General features: G+C 43.1%; 1 protein-coding gene across 2 annotated transcripts in view; it reads right to left on the bottom strand.

Moving 5' to 3' along the window:
- The window catches only part of CDK5RAP1 (CDK5 regulatory subunit associated protein 1), a 32,820-nt gene extending 22,646 nt beyond the window's left edge, over positions 1-10,174 (bottom strand). For both annotated transcript variants that reach the window (XM_045832983.1, XM_045832984.1), the window contains exons 1-6: positions 10,017-10,174; positions 7,072-7,402; positions 4,658-4,761; positions 3,872-3,906; positions 2,721-2,821; positions 200-410 (exon numbers count right to left, since the gene is read on the bottom strand). In XM_045832983.1, the coding sequence (XP_045688939.1) occupies positions 200-410; positions 2,721-2,821; positions 3,872-3,906; positions 4,658-4,761; positions 7,072-7,381 (761 nt within the window). In that variant the 5' untranslated portion in view covers positions 7,382-7,402; positions 10,017-10,174. The remainder of the gene's footprint in view (positions 1-199; positions 411-2,720; positions 2,822-3,871; positions 3,907-4,657; positions 4,762-7,071; positions 7,403-10,016) is intronic.
- Positions 10,175-17,060: the final 6,886 nt, after the last annotated feature.

Genomic DNA, 17,060 nt, shown 5'->3' with positions numbered 1-17,060 from the left:
CACCAGGAATCGCACACGCCTGAACCGGGAATCGAACCCACAACCAAGGTATGTGCCCTGACTGGGAATCAAAACTGCAACCTTTTGGTTACCAGACAATGCTCCAACCAACTGAGCCACACTGTCCAGGGCTTCACATATTATTTTTTTAAAGTGAGAGAGAAGAAATTCACTCCCCGTCTCTTGGTCAGTAACTCACACGAAAGCAGAAGTGGCACTGGGGCTCGTCTGGACTGGCATGACATCAGCATAGGTCTCATCCAGAGAGAGCAGTACATTGGCAGCTTGCTGGCCTGACTCAGCAACAGCCAGCAGCCGAGGAAGGTCCCGATAGGCATCTGGACCAGCCAAAATATCCACCATTTTCTCCCTATTGAGGATCTCCTCCTTCAGTCTCTCAGCCATGCAACCTGGGAGTAAAAAGAAGTAAACACCTATTCCCGAATTCATATGGTCTCACGCCTTCTTAGTATACTTTATCTCCAGCTGGAAACTTCTCTAAGAGTTTGGCATCACCCCCCAAATTTGCCCAACACTCCCACAGCACTGGAACCTCCATCTTCCTGTACAAGAAAGCAAGGAAAAGGGCTCAAGAGCAATTCAATTAAATGCCCAGAAAAATTAAACCACCATCAAAAAACCTTTCTGATATGAACCACCTCTTTTTTTCAATTGAAAATTACTTGTTGCTACAAATAAAAAATATTTTGCATCAGGAATTTATTTTTAAAAATAAAATTTAATATAAAACTGCACTCACACTTTTTATCCCTCTTCTTGCCCATATCTGCTAAAACCTGTAAGAAATAAGTCAACCATCCATGCCAAGGATGGAAGATACCAAGTCCTCCATACCCTAAAAAACCATTGTTATTAGTAAGACTATTGAATTAATAAAAGGTCCATTTTATTATAAGCATCCTTTGAAAATACTTAATAACTATTATTGGTTGTATACCCATGTTCATAGCAAAAATATTCACAACAACCAAAAGGTAAAAGCAATCCAAGTGTCCATCAGTGGAATATTATTCAGACTTAAAAAGAAAAGACATTCTGTCCTGGCCGGTGTGGCTCATGTGGTTGGAGCATCATCCCATAAACCAAAAGGTCGAGGGTTCGATTCTGGTCAGGGCACACTCCTAGTTTGTGGGTTTGCTCTGTGGCGGGGGTGTGCATGCAAGGTCCTGGTCGAGGTACCTATAAGAAGTGGCCAATTGATGTTTCTCTCTCTCTCTCTCTCTCTCCTTCCCTCTCCCTCCCTTCCTCTCTAAAAATAAATAAATAAAATCTTTTTTAAAAATAAAAGGAAATTCTGACACATAATTGACCATAATTCTAAGTAAAATAAGTCAGACCAAAAAGAATAAATATTGTATGACTCCACTTACATGAGGGGCACAGAGTAGTCCAATTCATAGAGGCAGAAAGCAGAGTGGTAGTTGCCAGGGGCTGAGGTGAGGGGGGAAAGGGCAAGTTATTGTTTAATGGGTAGAGAATGTCAGTTTGGGAAGATGTAAAAGCTCTGAAAATGGATGGTGGTAAGGGATGCACAATAATGTGAGTGCACTTGATGTCACTGAAATGTACACTTAAAAGGAGTTAAAATGGTAAATTTTATGTCATATATGTTTACCATTAAAAAACCTCTTTGAGGGATTTCTAAAATTCCTGACCAAGATTTGCCCAGGGACTTCTATAATGAAGGAACTCAAGTGGAACAAAACATTTCAGCTAATCCTTCTATCTTCTTGTATCACTTAATACAACGGGATATGCTCCAACTGTGTTTTGAACCACCATCAAAAGGAATTTTTTTTAAAGATTTTATTTACTTATTTTTAGAGAGAGGGGAAGGGAGGGAGAAAAAGAGGGAGAGAAACATCAATGTGTGGTTGCCTCTCACGCACTCCCAACCAGGGACCAGGCCTGCAACCCAGGCATGTGCCCTGACCAGGAATCAAACCAGTGACCCTTTGCTTCACAGGCTGGCATTCAATCTACTAAACCACACCAACCAGGGCAAAACGAATTAATTTATATATTCTACAAGGGACACAGTCTGTTTTAAGGTTAAGTATATTAACCAAATTCTAGAAACAAGAAGGTAGAGAATATTTATTTTTAAAACATGCTCCCTAGCTATCTAGATCAGAGCTGCCCAACAGAGCTTCTAAGACAAAAGAAATGTTCTTTACCTGTGCTGTTCACACTGGTAGCCACTAGTCAAGAGTGACTACTGAGTGGACACGATGTAGCTAATGAAACTAAAGAAGTAAATTTTTAGTATTATTTAATTAAATTCAAATAAACACATGTGGCTACTGGCTACAATACTGGTCAGTACACATCTAGATGTTCACTTGGATATGCTTCAGGAGTCGAGAAGAAACATGCCTAGACTGTAAGCTTATGCTTGCTGCCCCTCTGACTCCAAATGCTGTCCTATCTGTGACTCTGACACCATGAGCTGCATTAGACTCCAGGAAGGACAGACCACTTTCTCAGTACCCATTACTTCAGGGCACTATGAAAAGACCTTTTGTGAGCTTTACCTCATTTTACCCTCCAGCCCTAACATTTAACCCTAACATTTAAGTACCAGAGTTGCACAGGGTATATAAAATTTCTTCACACACTGAGAGTCTGACCACTAAGGAAAACCCTAGCACATAAAGCCCAAGTCTCCAAACTCACAAAATTTGCAAATTACCAGATACCTAGAATCCCAACCTTCAGGGGTACTCGGGAACTGAGCCGTTTGGTCTTCAGGGCTTTAAGCTGATGTAAACGATTCCAGATGGTCTGTTCAGCCTTCTCCCTACAGAGATCAAGAAGTAGACTTGAACTTGCAAATAAACTATAGAGTTATCTAAAAGGGTAGAACAATGAGAATAAAATAAAAACCTTCAATGCTTTAAATGAACACCCAACCTTTAGGCTTAGGGAAAGTAGGCAGGGAGCCAGTTGAAGAAGCAACACTTGCTATAATAGTCCTGGAATGGCGCCCTTCCTGCCCATCTTGAAATCCTGACAAGCCTGTAAGCCAAATTCAGAAACAATCTACTTCACAAAGCCTTCCCCAACTCCACTGTTGGAGAATTTATTCTCCTTCCTTTTAACTACCATATTACTTTAACTATACTTTGCCTATGCTTAGTATTTATCATTTTTATTGTTTGATTTTTTTCACCTAGCACTTTTCACCAGATACGGTATCTATTTGTGCATCTGTCTTAGTTCCCATATAAGACTAAACCCCTTAAAGCCAGGCTCCATGAAGGAAAGGCTCATTTCTGAATCTCCCAAAGCACCTTGTTCTGTGTCTTGTAGCAGAGACCCTCAGAACAAAAATGTTGGATTAATTAACTGATAGTACAGCCAGCTGAGGAAACATTAACATGCCTCGTACACAGAAACAAAGTACAAAATAGGGTATGTTCACCTCTGACGGATACCACTCACCCCTGCTCAGAACGCTGTCCCCTAGCCACTGACTGTACCCTAGCCCTTACGATGTGAACAACATCATAAACAGGTACCTTTAACTACAAGAAAAACCTTAGGGAAAGTTGGGTGACTCAGCACACTCTGTTTCCCCATCTATACAATGGGCTTGATAACACCCCCCACCTACCTCACAGAGTTGTTGTAAGAATTGAAGTACTTAGTGTGTGTGTATAGTACTCAGCACAGCACCTGACACACAGCATGTGTTCAGCAAAGGTTGACCAGTTCTATCATTACTGTCTACACTGCGAAAAACTACAAATCCATTGGCTCATCTCCATAGGTAGGCCAGCCTGGCACTGTTAGACCTGGCATTATTATTTAAGATATATTCACTCCTAGGTAAAGAACAAATTCCTACCTGATAGAACATGTGACAAGGAGGATCACATCAGCCTGAGTGAAGAGCAAAGAAAAAAAAGAAAATTATGATCTTTGAAATCAGACTTGTAAGATCACTCACTGCCCGTGGCCCATTTTTTCAATTGTGAGAAAACATACATAACATTTATCATTTTAACCAATTTTAAGTGTGCAGTTCAGTGGCATTAAATACATTCTGATTGTTGTGCAACCACTGCCACCTTCAACCTTCCAGAACTATCTCATCTTCTCCAATTAAAACTCTGTACCTACAAAACATTAACTCCCATTCCTACCTCCCTGCAATCCATTTTTTAAAAAATTATTTCACCTTTTTTTTTAAATGACTTTATTTATTTATTTATTTATTTATTTACTTTTAGAGAGAGGGGAAGGGAGAAAGAGAGAGAGAGAATCATCAATCGGTGATTGCCTCTCACACATGCCCCACCCAGGTGCCGGGCCTGCAACCCAGACATGTGCCCTGACTAGGAAACCACTGACCTTTTACTTTGCAGGACGACACTCAACCAACTGAGCCATGCCAGTCAGGACATGCAGTCCTTTTTTATTTTAGTTCCTTGCCTGAAAGTGAGCACCACTATAAAACTTTCAAAACTAATGAAATAAATGTACACCTTGGTCCCATGCTACACACTTCACGCAGGGAAGGGAACTCACTTTCTGCAGGCCATACCCTGCTCCTGAAACTGCATCTAAGAACTGGCACAAATACAGAGTCTCGCCCAGGCCCAGACAACACAGGCAAATAGTAATTGTGTACCTCTTGGAGATTATCGGTCCTTAGGTAGCCACTCTTCTGTAAAATGGACCAGGCTATCTCTGTGTCATTCACGTTCATCTGGCAGCCATAGGTCTCAAGATAGACTGCAATGAGAGGAGGATTCCGTGGTAGGCAGACAAAAAGGGACCATGTCTCATAAAGACTCCTTTGCACATGCCCCATAAATAGTTGATGCAACTGGTTGTCCACTAAGTCCCCAGTTGTCTCAATTCTAAGACACCATTAATTGCAGATGTATCAAAAATTAAGGACAGCCTTTCAGAACAAAAGAAATGCTACATCACTTACACACACCAACTATATACCGTGTCATTTAAAATATGGGAAAAACATACACGTAAGGAACAAGGAAATATGGTCATAAAAACAATTAGAAAAGGGGGGATTAGCTGACAGCACCGAGTGTCAACCTAGAGGAAAAGTAAATTTGAATCCACACATTACACTCCTCCTTCTCAAATGAGGTTCTCCAGACTCTGGAGGTAGTATCAGAGGCAAGAGTGTACATAAAGCCACAAAATAAAGATGAGGCAACTTTCTACAGCAACTTCAAACATCTTAAATGAAATCAAGCACAGTAATATGACATAAAATACATTTGCACAAAGCTTTAAGAACAACTTCACACTCAGGCTAGCCCCTTGAAACTAAATTCCTCTATCAACCCCTGCCCTCACCAGCACACTTTAATTTACAGACCCAAATAAACTCAAATAAAGTTAAAAGTTGAGTCCTGGCCTGTGTGGCTCAGTGGATTAAATGCTGGCCTGCGAACCAAAAAAGTTGCCATTTCGATTCCCAGTCAGGCACAAGTCTGGGTTACGGGCCAGTTGGGGGCGTGGGAAAGGCATCCAGCTGAGCCCTGTATCTCTCGCACATTGATATTTCTCTCCCTCTCTTCCCTGGCTCTCTAAAAAGAAATGAAACCTTTTAAACAAAGAATTATATAAAATCAATAGAAAATAGCAGTAATTTTAAAAGAAAGAAAAGGAGGAGGGAAAACATGAAGGGAGGGAGGGAAAAGGAAAGATCAGGATTTTTTAAAAAATGTCCTTGGCTCACTTTCCTTGTCTAAAAAAAGGAAAACACCAGTACTTATGTCAGAGAGGGACTGAAGGAAACAGCAAATTATAAAGGACTGAAAAATACCTAGCAGAGGTCACAAGGCGTACATACTCCATGATTTACTAATTTAACTCCTAGAGATTTATTCTGGAAAAAATATTTAATGGAAACGATATCTATCTGTCTGTCTGTCTCTGTCTGTATATGGAGACAGAAAGACATAGGCATAGATACAATTGACATAGATACAATTGACACACATAGTATTTTTTATAACAAAAAAACTTTTCAAACAACCCAATTTCTAACTATAGGGTTCAGGTTGGAAAACATGGTTCAGCACAATGTGATATTTTGTACCAATTTTTAAAAATTTAATTATGAATAATGTAGTACTTGGGAAAATGTTCAATGAAAACAAGTTACAACTAATTTTCTCCTCATGATAGCAACCAAATCTTTAAGTTATAAAGGGAGCCCTGGCTGGATGGCTCGGTTGGTTCAAGTGCCATCCCGATACACCAAGGTTTTGGGTTTGATCCCCAGTCAGGGCACACATGAGAAGCAACTAATCAATAAGTAAATGGAGCAACAAACTGATGTTTCTTTCTCTCTCAAAACAATAAATAAATCTTTTTTCAAATAATTATAAAGGGAAATAGTTTTCTGAAACAAGGTAAATGGGGAAAGGTCTGATTGTCCCATAATTTCTCTCCAAACTTTTTTTATTTTTTTTATATTGTATTTATTTATTCCCTTTAGAGAGTGGGAAAGGGAGGGAGAGAAACAGTGTGTGGTTGCCTCCCATGTGCCGCCCCCCACAGGTACCTGTGCAGCAACCAGGCATGTGCCCTGACCAGGAATCAAACCAGCAACCCCCTGGATTGCAGACTGGCACCCAATCCACTGAGCCAGACCAGCCAGGGCTCTCTCCAAACTTTTTTTAAGGCGTTTAATTGGTTGCAGAATGTTTCTAAGAAAACCTCTACCTAAACATAGAGTGAATTTCTACAGCACCAATTGTGAAAGCTGCCTTATAACTTAAAGCAAACTAAAAATTAGAACAGAAATTACAGGGTTTCCAAAGTTAACCAAAGGGAGGACTACTAGGACTCTACCCCCTGCCCCAGTCATGTGTATCAACAACATAAGTTTCTTCACACTAATGTTACTTGGTGAAGCTTGAAGATTCCATAGCTTAGCAAGCCTTCCCACACTGTTAACCCTCGAAAGCCAAGTCTATATTAAAGCACAGTTAAGAATCAGGCCATGGATGCTGGAAAAGAGCACAGCAGAAAGCCCAAAGAGAGACAAAAAGTAAAATCAACCTTTTCTGTGCCTTCCTAAAAGTTCATCCACTGTGAGATACGGGGGTGGGTCCACCACATCTGGAGAAGACAACTTCTCTGGAGGAACTGAAGTGCTTCTTAAAAAATGCTGAAAGGCTGGTCCGGTGGCCAGTCTGGAGCTGAAATCCTTCCGAACTCCATCCTCCTGCTGTCCCTCTGGACTGGGACATATGGTGGTGGAGAAACTGCTGTGTGCCCTGCAGGCCCGGAGCAGCAGCCAGGACACAGAGGCCAGCGGCCCCCACCCCAGACACCTCTGTGCTTGGAGGATACACTGTAAACGATGCATGGCACCAAAACAGCTGGAAGCCTGCAAAAGAATGACAGACATCATCAACATTTTTGAACCCTGTGTACAGAGAACTATAAGTCCTTCAAATATATTAATATATTTAATCCCCACAAAACCCAAGAAGATACTTTTAACAGTAGTGTCCCTATTTTTTACAGATGAAAAAGACTGAGGCAGCTTGCCCAAGATCACACAGGAGTGCCAGAGATGGGATGCAAACCCAGGCAGTCTGTTTTCAAAACAAAGGGGTGGTAGAGATGAGATGAGAAGCCCTGACAAAATAAAGTAGCACCACATGCAGGAACAATTCCAAAGGCTTTACGCATATTAACTCTCACAGCAATCCTAAGCATTATAGGCAACAGACACCTTGACTGTGCCGCACAGAGATGAGGAAAGACACAAAAAGGCTAAGGTCTTTACCTGGCTCTCACAGCCAGTAAGCAGCAGAGCTGGCCCCCTTGCTATACTGCCACCCAATACTGTGAAAAGCACTTCCTCTCTGAAGGCATCTTCCTTTGAGTTTCTTCAAAAGGAATATATCTAACATGGGGGGCACCATAATGCCTGATCAGTGACTTCTATCCTCCAAGAGTCTCAAGTTACTGCCCATGGCTGGAGGGATGAAAAAAGACACAACCTTTACAGAGGGCAATTTGCCATTTTGCATCAAAATGACACACACACAAACCCTTTGACCAAGCAGTTCCATTCCTACACATTCACCCCACAGATATACCCTGACATGTGCGAAATGACCTCTATATATTTGTTGCAGCACTGTTTCTAATAGCAAAAAAAAAAAAAAGAGGCCAAAAAACCTCAATAGGGGACTTGTTAAGTAAGTCATGGTACATCCACACAATGGAGTAAGACGCAACTGTTAGAAAGTGAGGCTGAATCTATACATGACGAAAGCAAGGAGGCAAAGTTCTAGATACTACCTACTGTATGCCAGACTGAATCTGTGCAGGAAGGAAGGCAGGAACATTAAGGTACATATCTGTAACTGCACAAAGTATCTCTAGAATGTATAAGAAACAGTGACTGCCTCCCAGGAACAAACCCAGGTGACTCAAAGTACAAGATTTGGAGCCCTGTCTGGGTAGCCGAGTTGGTTAGAGCATCATCCCAATACGTCAAGGTTGCAGGTTCAATCCCTGATCAGGGCACATATAAGAAGGAATTGATAAATACATAAATAAGCAGAACAACAAACTGATGTTTCTCTCTCAATCTTTAAAAAATCAATAAATAAAAAAAAAATTTTAATTTGGAGACATACTTTCCGCCACATATTCTTAATGGACTGCTTCACTCCAACTATACCAGATATCTTTATACTTCATTTCACTAGTTTTCTAAGCTTTTACACATGCTGTTCTCTCTGGCTAGTGTATCTTCTCTCTACTGGCTTGGCCAACTCCTGTGCTACTTTTTAGGTCTCTGCTTCCCCCTGGAAGCTTGTCCTGGCCACCACCCTCAAAGTCTAGGCTGGGGGTCCTCCTCTAGGTTCCCAAAGCCTCCTTATAACTCTCTAGAAGAGTCATTACACTTTACTGTCACTACTTAACACTTTGTCATCTCTCATAAGCTGAGAGGGCCCGAAAGCAGGAAACAAATCTCATTCATAGCTACATCAGGTGCTGTACATGTAAAATGAGCAGATGTGGCCTGTTACCTCTGCAAGCTGACAGCCTGCTGCTTGTGCTACCCATACTTGAGGCAAAAGCAGTGCTAACCCACGTTCAAGTATCAGAGAACAGCAGACTTTTATAATGTGAGCTTTCAAGTCACCAATTTCTGCCCCTTACTTGTTGCATGACCTTCAGGAAGTCAAATTCCTGCCCCTGAGCTGTGAAATAAGGAGAAAAGTAGAATTTGTCTCCCAGAGATGTTGTGAGAATTAAAGATTTTTAAATCCCAACTTGGCATACAGTAAATTTTCAGAAACTTCACTTCTGCAGCCCACACTCCTTTCCATGGTGAGTATAGAGCATTGTGGTTAGGATCCTAGAGTCTGACCCAACTGCTCCCTAGCCAGGTAACTTTGGGCATCTGGGAGCTTCTTAAACTCTAGGAGCTTCCATTCCTTCGCGTGCAAAATAGGGATAATAGTACCTACCTCCATGTCCGTTGTAGTGATCAAATGTGTTAATACAAATAAAATGCTCACATAGCACAATGTAAAGGACTCTAGGGTGCTCAGATATTAATTGGTAGTCGGCAAAAACCATGAGACAACATCTCAGTATAAGTAAACATATTAAAGGGGCCCAAACATTTTACTGGGTGGTTACAATGTGTCAGGCGTGGTGCTATGTGTGTCCCGTTGATTACAGTATTTAATCCTCACAGCAACTCTGTGAGGCTGATTCTATGATCCCTACTCCGTAGGTGACGAAGCTACGGCGTGGGGTGAAGAAGGGCGACTTGTTTAAGGTCCGTCACAAGTGAATAGACAGCGGGACTGGGCTGCGAACCCCGACAGTCTGACGCCAGGGTGTGCGCCGTGGCCACCGCGCCACGCTCCCCTCGAACACCGCGCATTCCCGGACCTCAGCTGCCCCTACTGCCCGCGCGCGGACCCCGGGCGGGTGCGCAGGCCTCCTTCACCCCGCGCACCGCTCACCTCCTGCAGCTCGAGCGCTCAGCGCGCAGCGAAAGCTCCTCTCGGCGCATCGGAGTGCCCTCTCAGCTGCTCGCAGCTGCGCGCGCGCCCGCGCGACTTCCGTTCCGTTAGGATTCCCGTCCGGGTGGTTCTAATGGAGGGGCCGCCTCTGTGAGTTCCGTGTGGATTCAAGTTTCCAGCTTTGTTTTTAATTTTTCTTAATTGGTTCTAGAGAGAAACACCAAGATGTTGCTCCACCCAGTCATACATTCACTGGTTATTCTTGTATGTGCCCTAACCCAGGCACCTTGCTTGAAAAACCTCCACTGCTCTTTGAACCACACAGTAGTACCCGGTAGCCGGCATATGGCAAGTGAGCACTTGAAATGTGAGTGCGAGTTAAATGGGCTCTAAATGCAAAACACACTCGACGACGAAGAATGAAAAAGTCTCATCAATAATTTTTATATTGATCGCTTGTTAAAATAATATTTGGGATATATTGGATTAAATTTATTATTTAATTTCACCTGTTTCTTTTTACTTTTAATATGGCTACTGTGAATTTTTAAATTACGTACGTGACTCATTTTATTTCTATTGTACAGCGCAGCGTTATAGATTAAAGAGTTCCAGATGCAACCCACTTCCCCTCCTCCCTGGAGTTACAGATCCATAGTTCAGCTGCCTAAGTGGCACCTCGCCTTGGGCGTCTAATGACCATTTCTAACTTTATACAAAGCTCTTCATTTCCACACGCACACACCCTCACCCAAAACCTGTTCCTACCCAGTCTGACCGATCTCTGTGAATGACCCAAGCATCCTTGGGATTGCACTAGGAGACACTAAGGAGTCATTTTTGTTTCCTTTCTCTAGATCTCTACACCTAATCTGTCAGCAAATCCTGTCAGCTCTAACTCCAAAATGTCTCAAATCTGACCACTTCCCATTTCTCCATTCTGCCCTTGCCCTTGTCCTTGTCTCCTAAAGACTATTTCCCACACAGAGCCTAAGAGGGTTTATTTGTTTTGTTAACGCAAATCACATCACTCTGATGCTGAAAAGTCAAGGTGGCTTGTCATTACCTTTGCAATAAATTCTGATTTCCTGTTGTGTCCTAGAAACTGCATGATATGGCCTCTACTTACTCTTCTCCAACCACTTCTTACTACTCACTGCTCCTGGTATGTCTTCTCTAGCTGACTAAACTGCCACTACGCAATTTTATTTTACTCCTTCAATACCCCAAGCAGATGTTTACCTAAGAGCCTTTGTACTTACTATTCTCTTCCTGGAATGTTCTCCCAAGTTGATTCATGTATGGCCCCTTCTCATCATTCATGTCTCAGCTTAAATATCATCTCTTCAGAGAGGCCCTCTCTGACCACCCACACCCATGGCTCCCATCACCATCACATCATTTTCCTCACAAAACTTATCACTATGCAGAATGATAGCATTTTTTTTTTAATTTCCCATTGCCTATTCCCAGACTTTTAGCTCGAGAGCAGGGATATATTGTCTTGTTCACTGCAATATCCTCAGGCCCTAGTCCAGAGTCCGGTTTATAAGAGGCTTTAATAAATATTTGTCAAATGAATAAATTATTGCTTTATGTCTTTGCTTGTGTTCCCCAGAAGCAGACCCTGATCTCAGGAAATAGGTGATCTCAGGGAAAACACTGATGGAATTGTCAGGGAAGGGAAGACAGCCAATAAAAGCTATGTTATAAAGACAGTTTCCATGATGGGCACCTGGGTCTAATTCTGTTGGGAAGCTCTAGGAAACACTGTAAAACAGATACCTCATAATTATTTCACTTAAGGGGAGAGGACACTGGGGTAGTTATAGACTAGCAGTCACAATGGAAAGATGCTGCTACATGTGCCAATTCCTCAGTGCTTCTGCTCTGCCTACGCAGTGAGACTGTGGTTGGGAGAAAGCCCTCTGTCACTAAGATGCAGGCACTGGCCCCAGAACTCTGAATTTGTAAGGCTCTGGGGGCCCTGACAGGCCCTGCTGCAACTGACCTCTTTGGTTCTTCATTAGAACTTTGAGGTTATTATTGACCCTTTTTATAAGCAAGAAAACTGAAAATACAAAAGGTAGTCATGGGCTGAAGCTCGCACAACTAGTGCATGGCAGAACTGAGATCCACCCACAAGCCAATCTGATCCCAAGTTGCTATTCTTACCACTGACTGACTAATTCAAAGTCAGACTGGTTGGGTTCCCCTTCATACTCTGATGCTTACCATGAAGCCATGGCCAAGTTAGTTACCCCTGCTGACTCCCCATTCCGCTGCCTATAAAGTGGCTACTGTGTGGAGGATACACTATTTGGGGGTAGGAGGGCATGGAAATAAATCAGGAGAGCATTCAGGAGGCTGTGGCAGTTGTCCAGAGTGTGGAGTCCTGGACCAGTGCGGTGTCTTGGGGCAGTAAAGATGATAGAAACAAACCTGGATTTCAGGGGTTTGAGCATATTGCAATAAAGTTTACACTCTCCGCTTAGATGATTGCTGGATGCCAATTCAGTCAAATATACAAGGGCAAACACAGGCCAGGAATTGTACTATGGTTTTTTTTTTAGTCACTGTGATTCTCCAGATAATTTAGGATGTGATCTGATCATTTGAGGGAATTATCAGCACTGTTGGAAACCAACCTGCCTGGTTTCAGAAAGTGTAACCCACCATGGCTAAGGCTGAGTGAGTGACCTTCCAACCATAAGCCACTAAGGAGATAAAGCTTATCTCCCTGGCAGAGACACCGCCTCTGCCCCTTTTACTTCACCCTGCCTGGCCCCCAATGCATGATCAGTTAGCCAATGACAGCTAAGATTCCTCAAGGGAGGGACAACCTAAGACAGGCATGGTCATGAGGGCCCCCAGGGAAGGACTTGGGGCACTATAGCAAAAGAGGGTGATGGACCCTCGCCCCTCAGCTTTGACATAGCCTGAGTCCTCTTTCTGTCTGCAAGAAGTCTCCTAATCTCTTGGCTGCCTTATTTCCCCTGCCTGATTTAAGCCTGAAACAATGACAGAGGGTGGTGCAGCCCTGTGCTGGAAAGGGCAGGTTCCCCAGGGCAATCAGGCCTAAGAAAGAGTATATAAAATCTTGTGAAACCTGCTTTGCTAAGAATGCTCTCAATTAAATGATAAGGGTCCGAGCAGGAAATGCGTTTGTTTCCCAAAGTTTTGTAGCCCTTTAGCTAATAGACCCTGACTCAGAATAAGCCCTTGTCTTGTAGCCATGAGCCTTCTTTGTATGCTATCTATTGTTTGATCCTTACTGCCTGACAATAATTAATGAGCTTTACCTGTATTCCTGTGCAAAATGAACCTAATAAAAGCCTATTGAGGAAAAGGCTCTTGGCCCTTCTCCTTTGAGAGATCAGTTGCCTTTCCTCCCCAAGCAGATCATATCTTGGTAGACTTAGTCTCATCCGTGGTGGTGGGGGGCGGGGGGAGGTGTCTGTGGGCAGAGCCCCCCCTCCCCACATAGCACCATTTTGAAGGTACAAAATTTCAGAATTCCTCTTGGAAAACTCTTAGACTCTAGAGACAAGTTCCTGAACACTCTACAATCTAAAGATTCTCAGTGGAAAAATATGCAGGTTTACTAACAAATGTTTTACTGCACATAGAAGATGTCCTCTCCTCATTGGCCAAGGGGAAGCCCCATCATGGTGGCAGCACCTACAACCCAATAGAAGTTATGTTGAGGGGGTTAACCTCCCACCCACCACACCAAGGGAACAAAATGTTCCTTCTCCTTCTCTGGTGACCCAAGCAGTTCCATTTCAAGTCCTATTTATTACTTCACCATGGTCCTTCCCTCTTTACTCTCAGTCTTGTCCTTTTAGAATCACAAGAGGGGAATTTTAGAGCTGGTAGAAAGCCAGTTTTTAGAGCTTCCAACCTGGGAATCAGTGAAGAGTTAGGATTTGAACCTAGGTCTCCTAGCTTCTTAGGAGTGTGCTTTTTCAAATCTGGACCTTCACCCTAACAGCCTCATGGGGAGGTGTCACCTCCTTCCTTTGTGCCCAGAGCAGGAGGCAGCAGGTAAGAGGATGTTTGAGCAACAGTTTTGCTGGTTCTAATTACCCATGGGGCAAAGCTGGCAGCATGAGGGATGTTCTCTGGTGCCTGTTATGTTGCCCCTGCCTACACACACACACTCACATGCTCAACAGTCATTCCTAACATCCCTAGTAGCCTGCCCCACACACATACCAGCCCACATGGGTGCCAGGAACCATTTCCCACCACCACCCTCATCACCCACCACAGTCCAACCACAAGGTTCCACTTTCAGTTGCCATGTGGTGGAGTCTTGTACAGTGCTGTGTCTTGAATAATGAAGATAATAAAAACAAACCCCCAGATTCCAGGTGTTTGGGGGCACCATGTTCCATCCCACCTTGGAATCTGTCACTTGGGATACTATTACTCCTTCCACCTGACTAACTCCTATGGGTTGATGATCATTCTAATTGCTACTGAGCAATTATTCCTCCCCTCCTCCTACCCCACTGATGTCAGATTCAGCTACATGACTCATTTTGGCCAAAGGAATGAGAGTGGATATAATGCCAAGAGTACATAAATGTGCTTGTGAGTTTGCTTGTCTTTGAACTCCAGTGATTTGCCATGAGAAGAGCCTGCCCTAGGAGCTTATACCCTTCATCCTGGGCTCCAGAAGAAACGAACATAGAGGAGATCTGAGCCCTACCCACAGCCTGGACCAAAACCACACAGCAAACCCGGCTTCTAATAGTCAAACTGCAATAAACATGCAGCCTTAGGGGCATGAAAATAAATGCTTGTTGCTATGGCCACTGAGATTGGGTTGTGTTTTTCCACAGCATTATTGCAGTAGTAGCTGATCTTGAGCATGCTCCTTCAGATGGACATCAGCTTCAGGTCTCCTTCTGAAACCTACTCTAACCCCCAAGAGCAGGTCAGAGTCCCACTAGCCTCTCTGCTATTTCCATGTGTCTGTCAAATCTGAGTCACACATTTGGTTGTGAGAGGTGCTGAGTTTTACCCTGTACATAGAGACCTATCAGTCTAGCTACCAAAAAATTAGCTCCTGGCTCCAAGGACAAGCACAGAGTAGGTAAGCACTAGATATCTCTCAAATGAAGAGTAGATTAACAGGCCCTGGCAGGGTAGCTCAGTTGGTTAGAGTGTCATCCCAATATCCCAAGGTTGCAGGTTCGATTCCTGGTCGTGGCACATACAAGAGTCAACCAATGAATGCATAAATAAGTGGAACATGTTTCTTTCTCTCTCTCTCTCTCCCCTCCCCCTCTCTCTCTCTCTCCCTCCCTCTTCCCTGCCTCCCTCCCTCATAAATTAAAAAAAAAAAGAATGGATTAACAGATGAATAGGTAGATGGATGGATGGGTGAGCAAGGCTGGAATATTTCTGCTTACCTACATTTCCTCAGGTTTCTAGAACAAGCTCTAGCTCCTGCTTGTTATGTGACTTCATGTGGGCCTCAGTTTCCTCATGGGGAGACTTGATCAGAACCGCTTAACCTAATATTGTAAAATAGCCTCTAGCCACATGTGGCTACCAAGCACTTGATATGCAGCTAGTATGAATGAGAAACTGAATTTAAACTAATTTCAATATAAAAACTGACACTAATTTTAGCTATTGGAAAACTTTGGTATGTTCAGAACAAGTTAGGTATGTCAATCTACTTTTTTAAACTGCAAATTTTATGGAATCTAAATGTAAATCAGTATTTCCTTTGAAAATTTGGCATCTAAATAGAGACGTGCGTGAGTGTAAGACATACATCAAATGTCAAAGACTTAATACAAGCAAAAGAATGTAAAATACCTCATTAATAAATTCTTCTATTATGTGTTGAAGTGATAATATTTTAGATCTATTGGGTTAAATTACATATATTATTAAAATTATTTTCATCTTTTTTTAAACTTTTTTTAATGTGGCTACTAGGAAATTTGCAATTACATGTGTGGCTCACATTATATTTCAAATGGATAGCACAGGGCCAGAAAGTCTCTAAGGTGAACAAGGGCTTCAAGTCAGAAAGACCTGCTTTGAAAATTCAAGCTCAGACATTTCATAGCTGTGTGACTTTGGGCAAGCCACTCTCCCACTCTGAGTCCCAGTTTTCCTACTTGTGAGATGGAGAGGATTGTGCCTACCATAAAGATGTGTGGCGAGGATCCAGGGAGGAGACGCATGCACCGTGTCTGGCTGACAGCGGGCACTCAGTAAATGTACGCTATCGTTACTGTTGTCACTGTGGTTTCCTGGACAACGCAAGCAAACAGGTTGTTGTAAACATGGCAAACTCACTTCCAGCCAACACGGTACAACTTCCAAAGAATGTTCCACTACGCAGCTCCACGTGTCTTCCCTTCTGCAGGAAAGGGGCCTAAGATTCTCTATGATGGTTTTAAAATAGGTCCATAAAGTCATTGACACTCTTTTTCTTCAAGAGATGGAAATGAATTCCCCTCCCCTTGAGTGTGGGCTGGGCTTAATGACTCACTCCTAATGAGTAGAATAAAGCAGAAGTGACGGGATATGACATCCAAGACTAGCTCATAAAAGGCATGGTGGATTCCTCTTGGCCCTCCCTTCCGTGTCACTCACTGGGGGAAGCCAGCTGCCTTGTCATGAGCACACTCAAGCAGCCTGTGGTTAGGTGCATGTGGTGAGGAGCTGGGGCCTCCTGCCAACAGCAATGGGTGAGCAATAGTGGAAACAGATCCTCCGGCCCCGGTTGAGCTTTCAGATGAGCACAGCCCCAGCCAACATATTGATTATAACCCCACGATCTACCCTGAGATAAGAACAACTCAGGCTACCCCTCTCCAAGTCCTAATCCATAGGACTTGAAAGATAATAAATGTTTGTTGTTTTAAGCTGTTAAACTTTGGGGTAATTTCTTATGAGATAATAGATAACCAATACACTTTCTAGCCCTATGATTAAAGGCCTGCTTTTCCCCCAGAAAAGGGGCCCCAGTTTCTGGTCTGCTCCAACCACCACAGGACCCAAAGGCCAAGG

This window comes from Phyllostomus hastatus, unplaced genomic scaffold, assembly GCF_019186645.2.
Source record: "Phyllostomus hastatus isolate PE091 unplaced genomic scaffold, TTU_PhHast_1.1 phas_contig_17, whole genome shotgun sequence".
NCBI lineage: Eukaryota > Metazoa > Chordata > Mammalia > Chiroptera > Phyllostomidae > Phyllostomus > Phyllostomus hastatus.
Note: the sequence above shows the minus strand (reverse complement) of the source record. Positions and strands in the feature narration are given on the sequence as shown.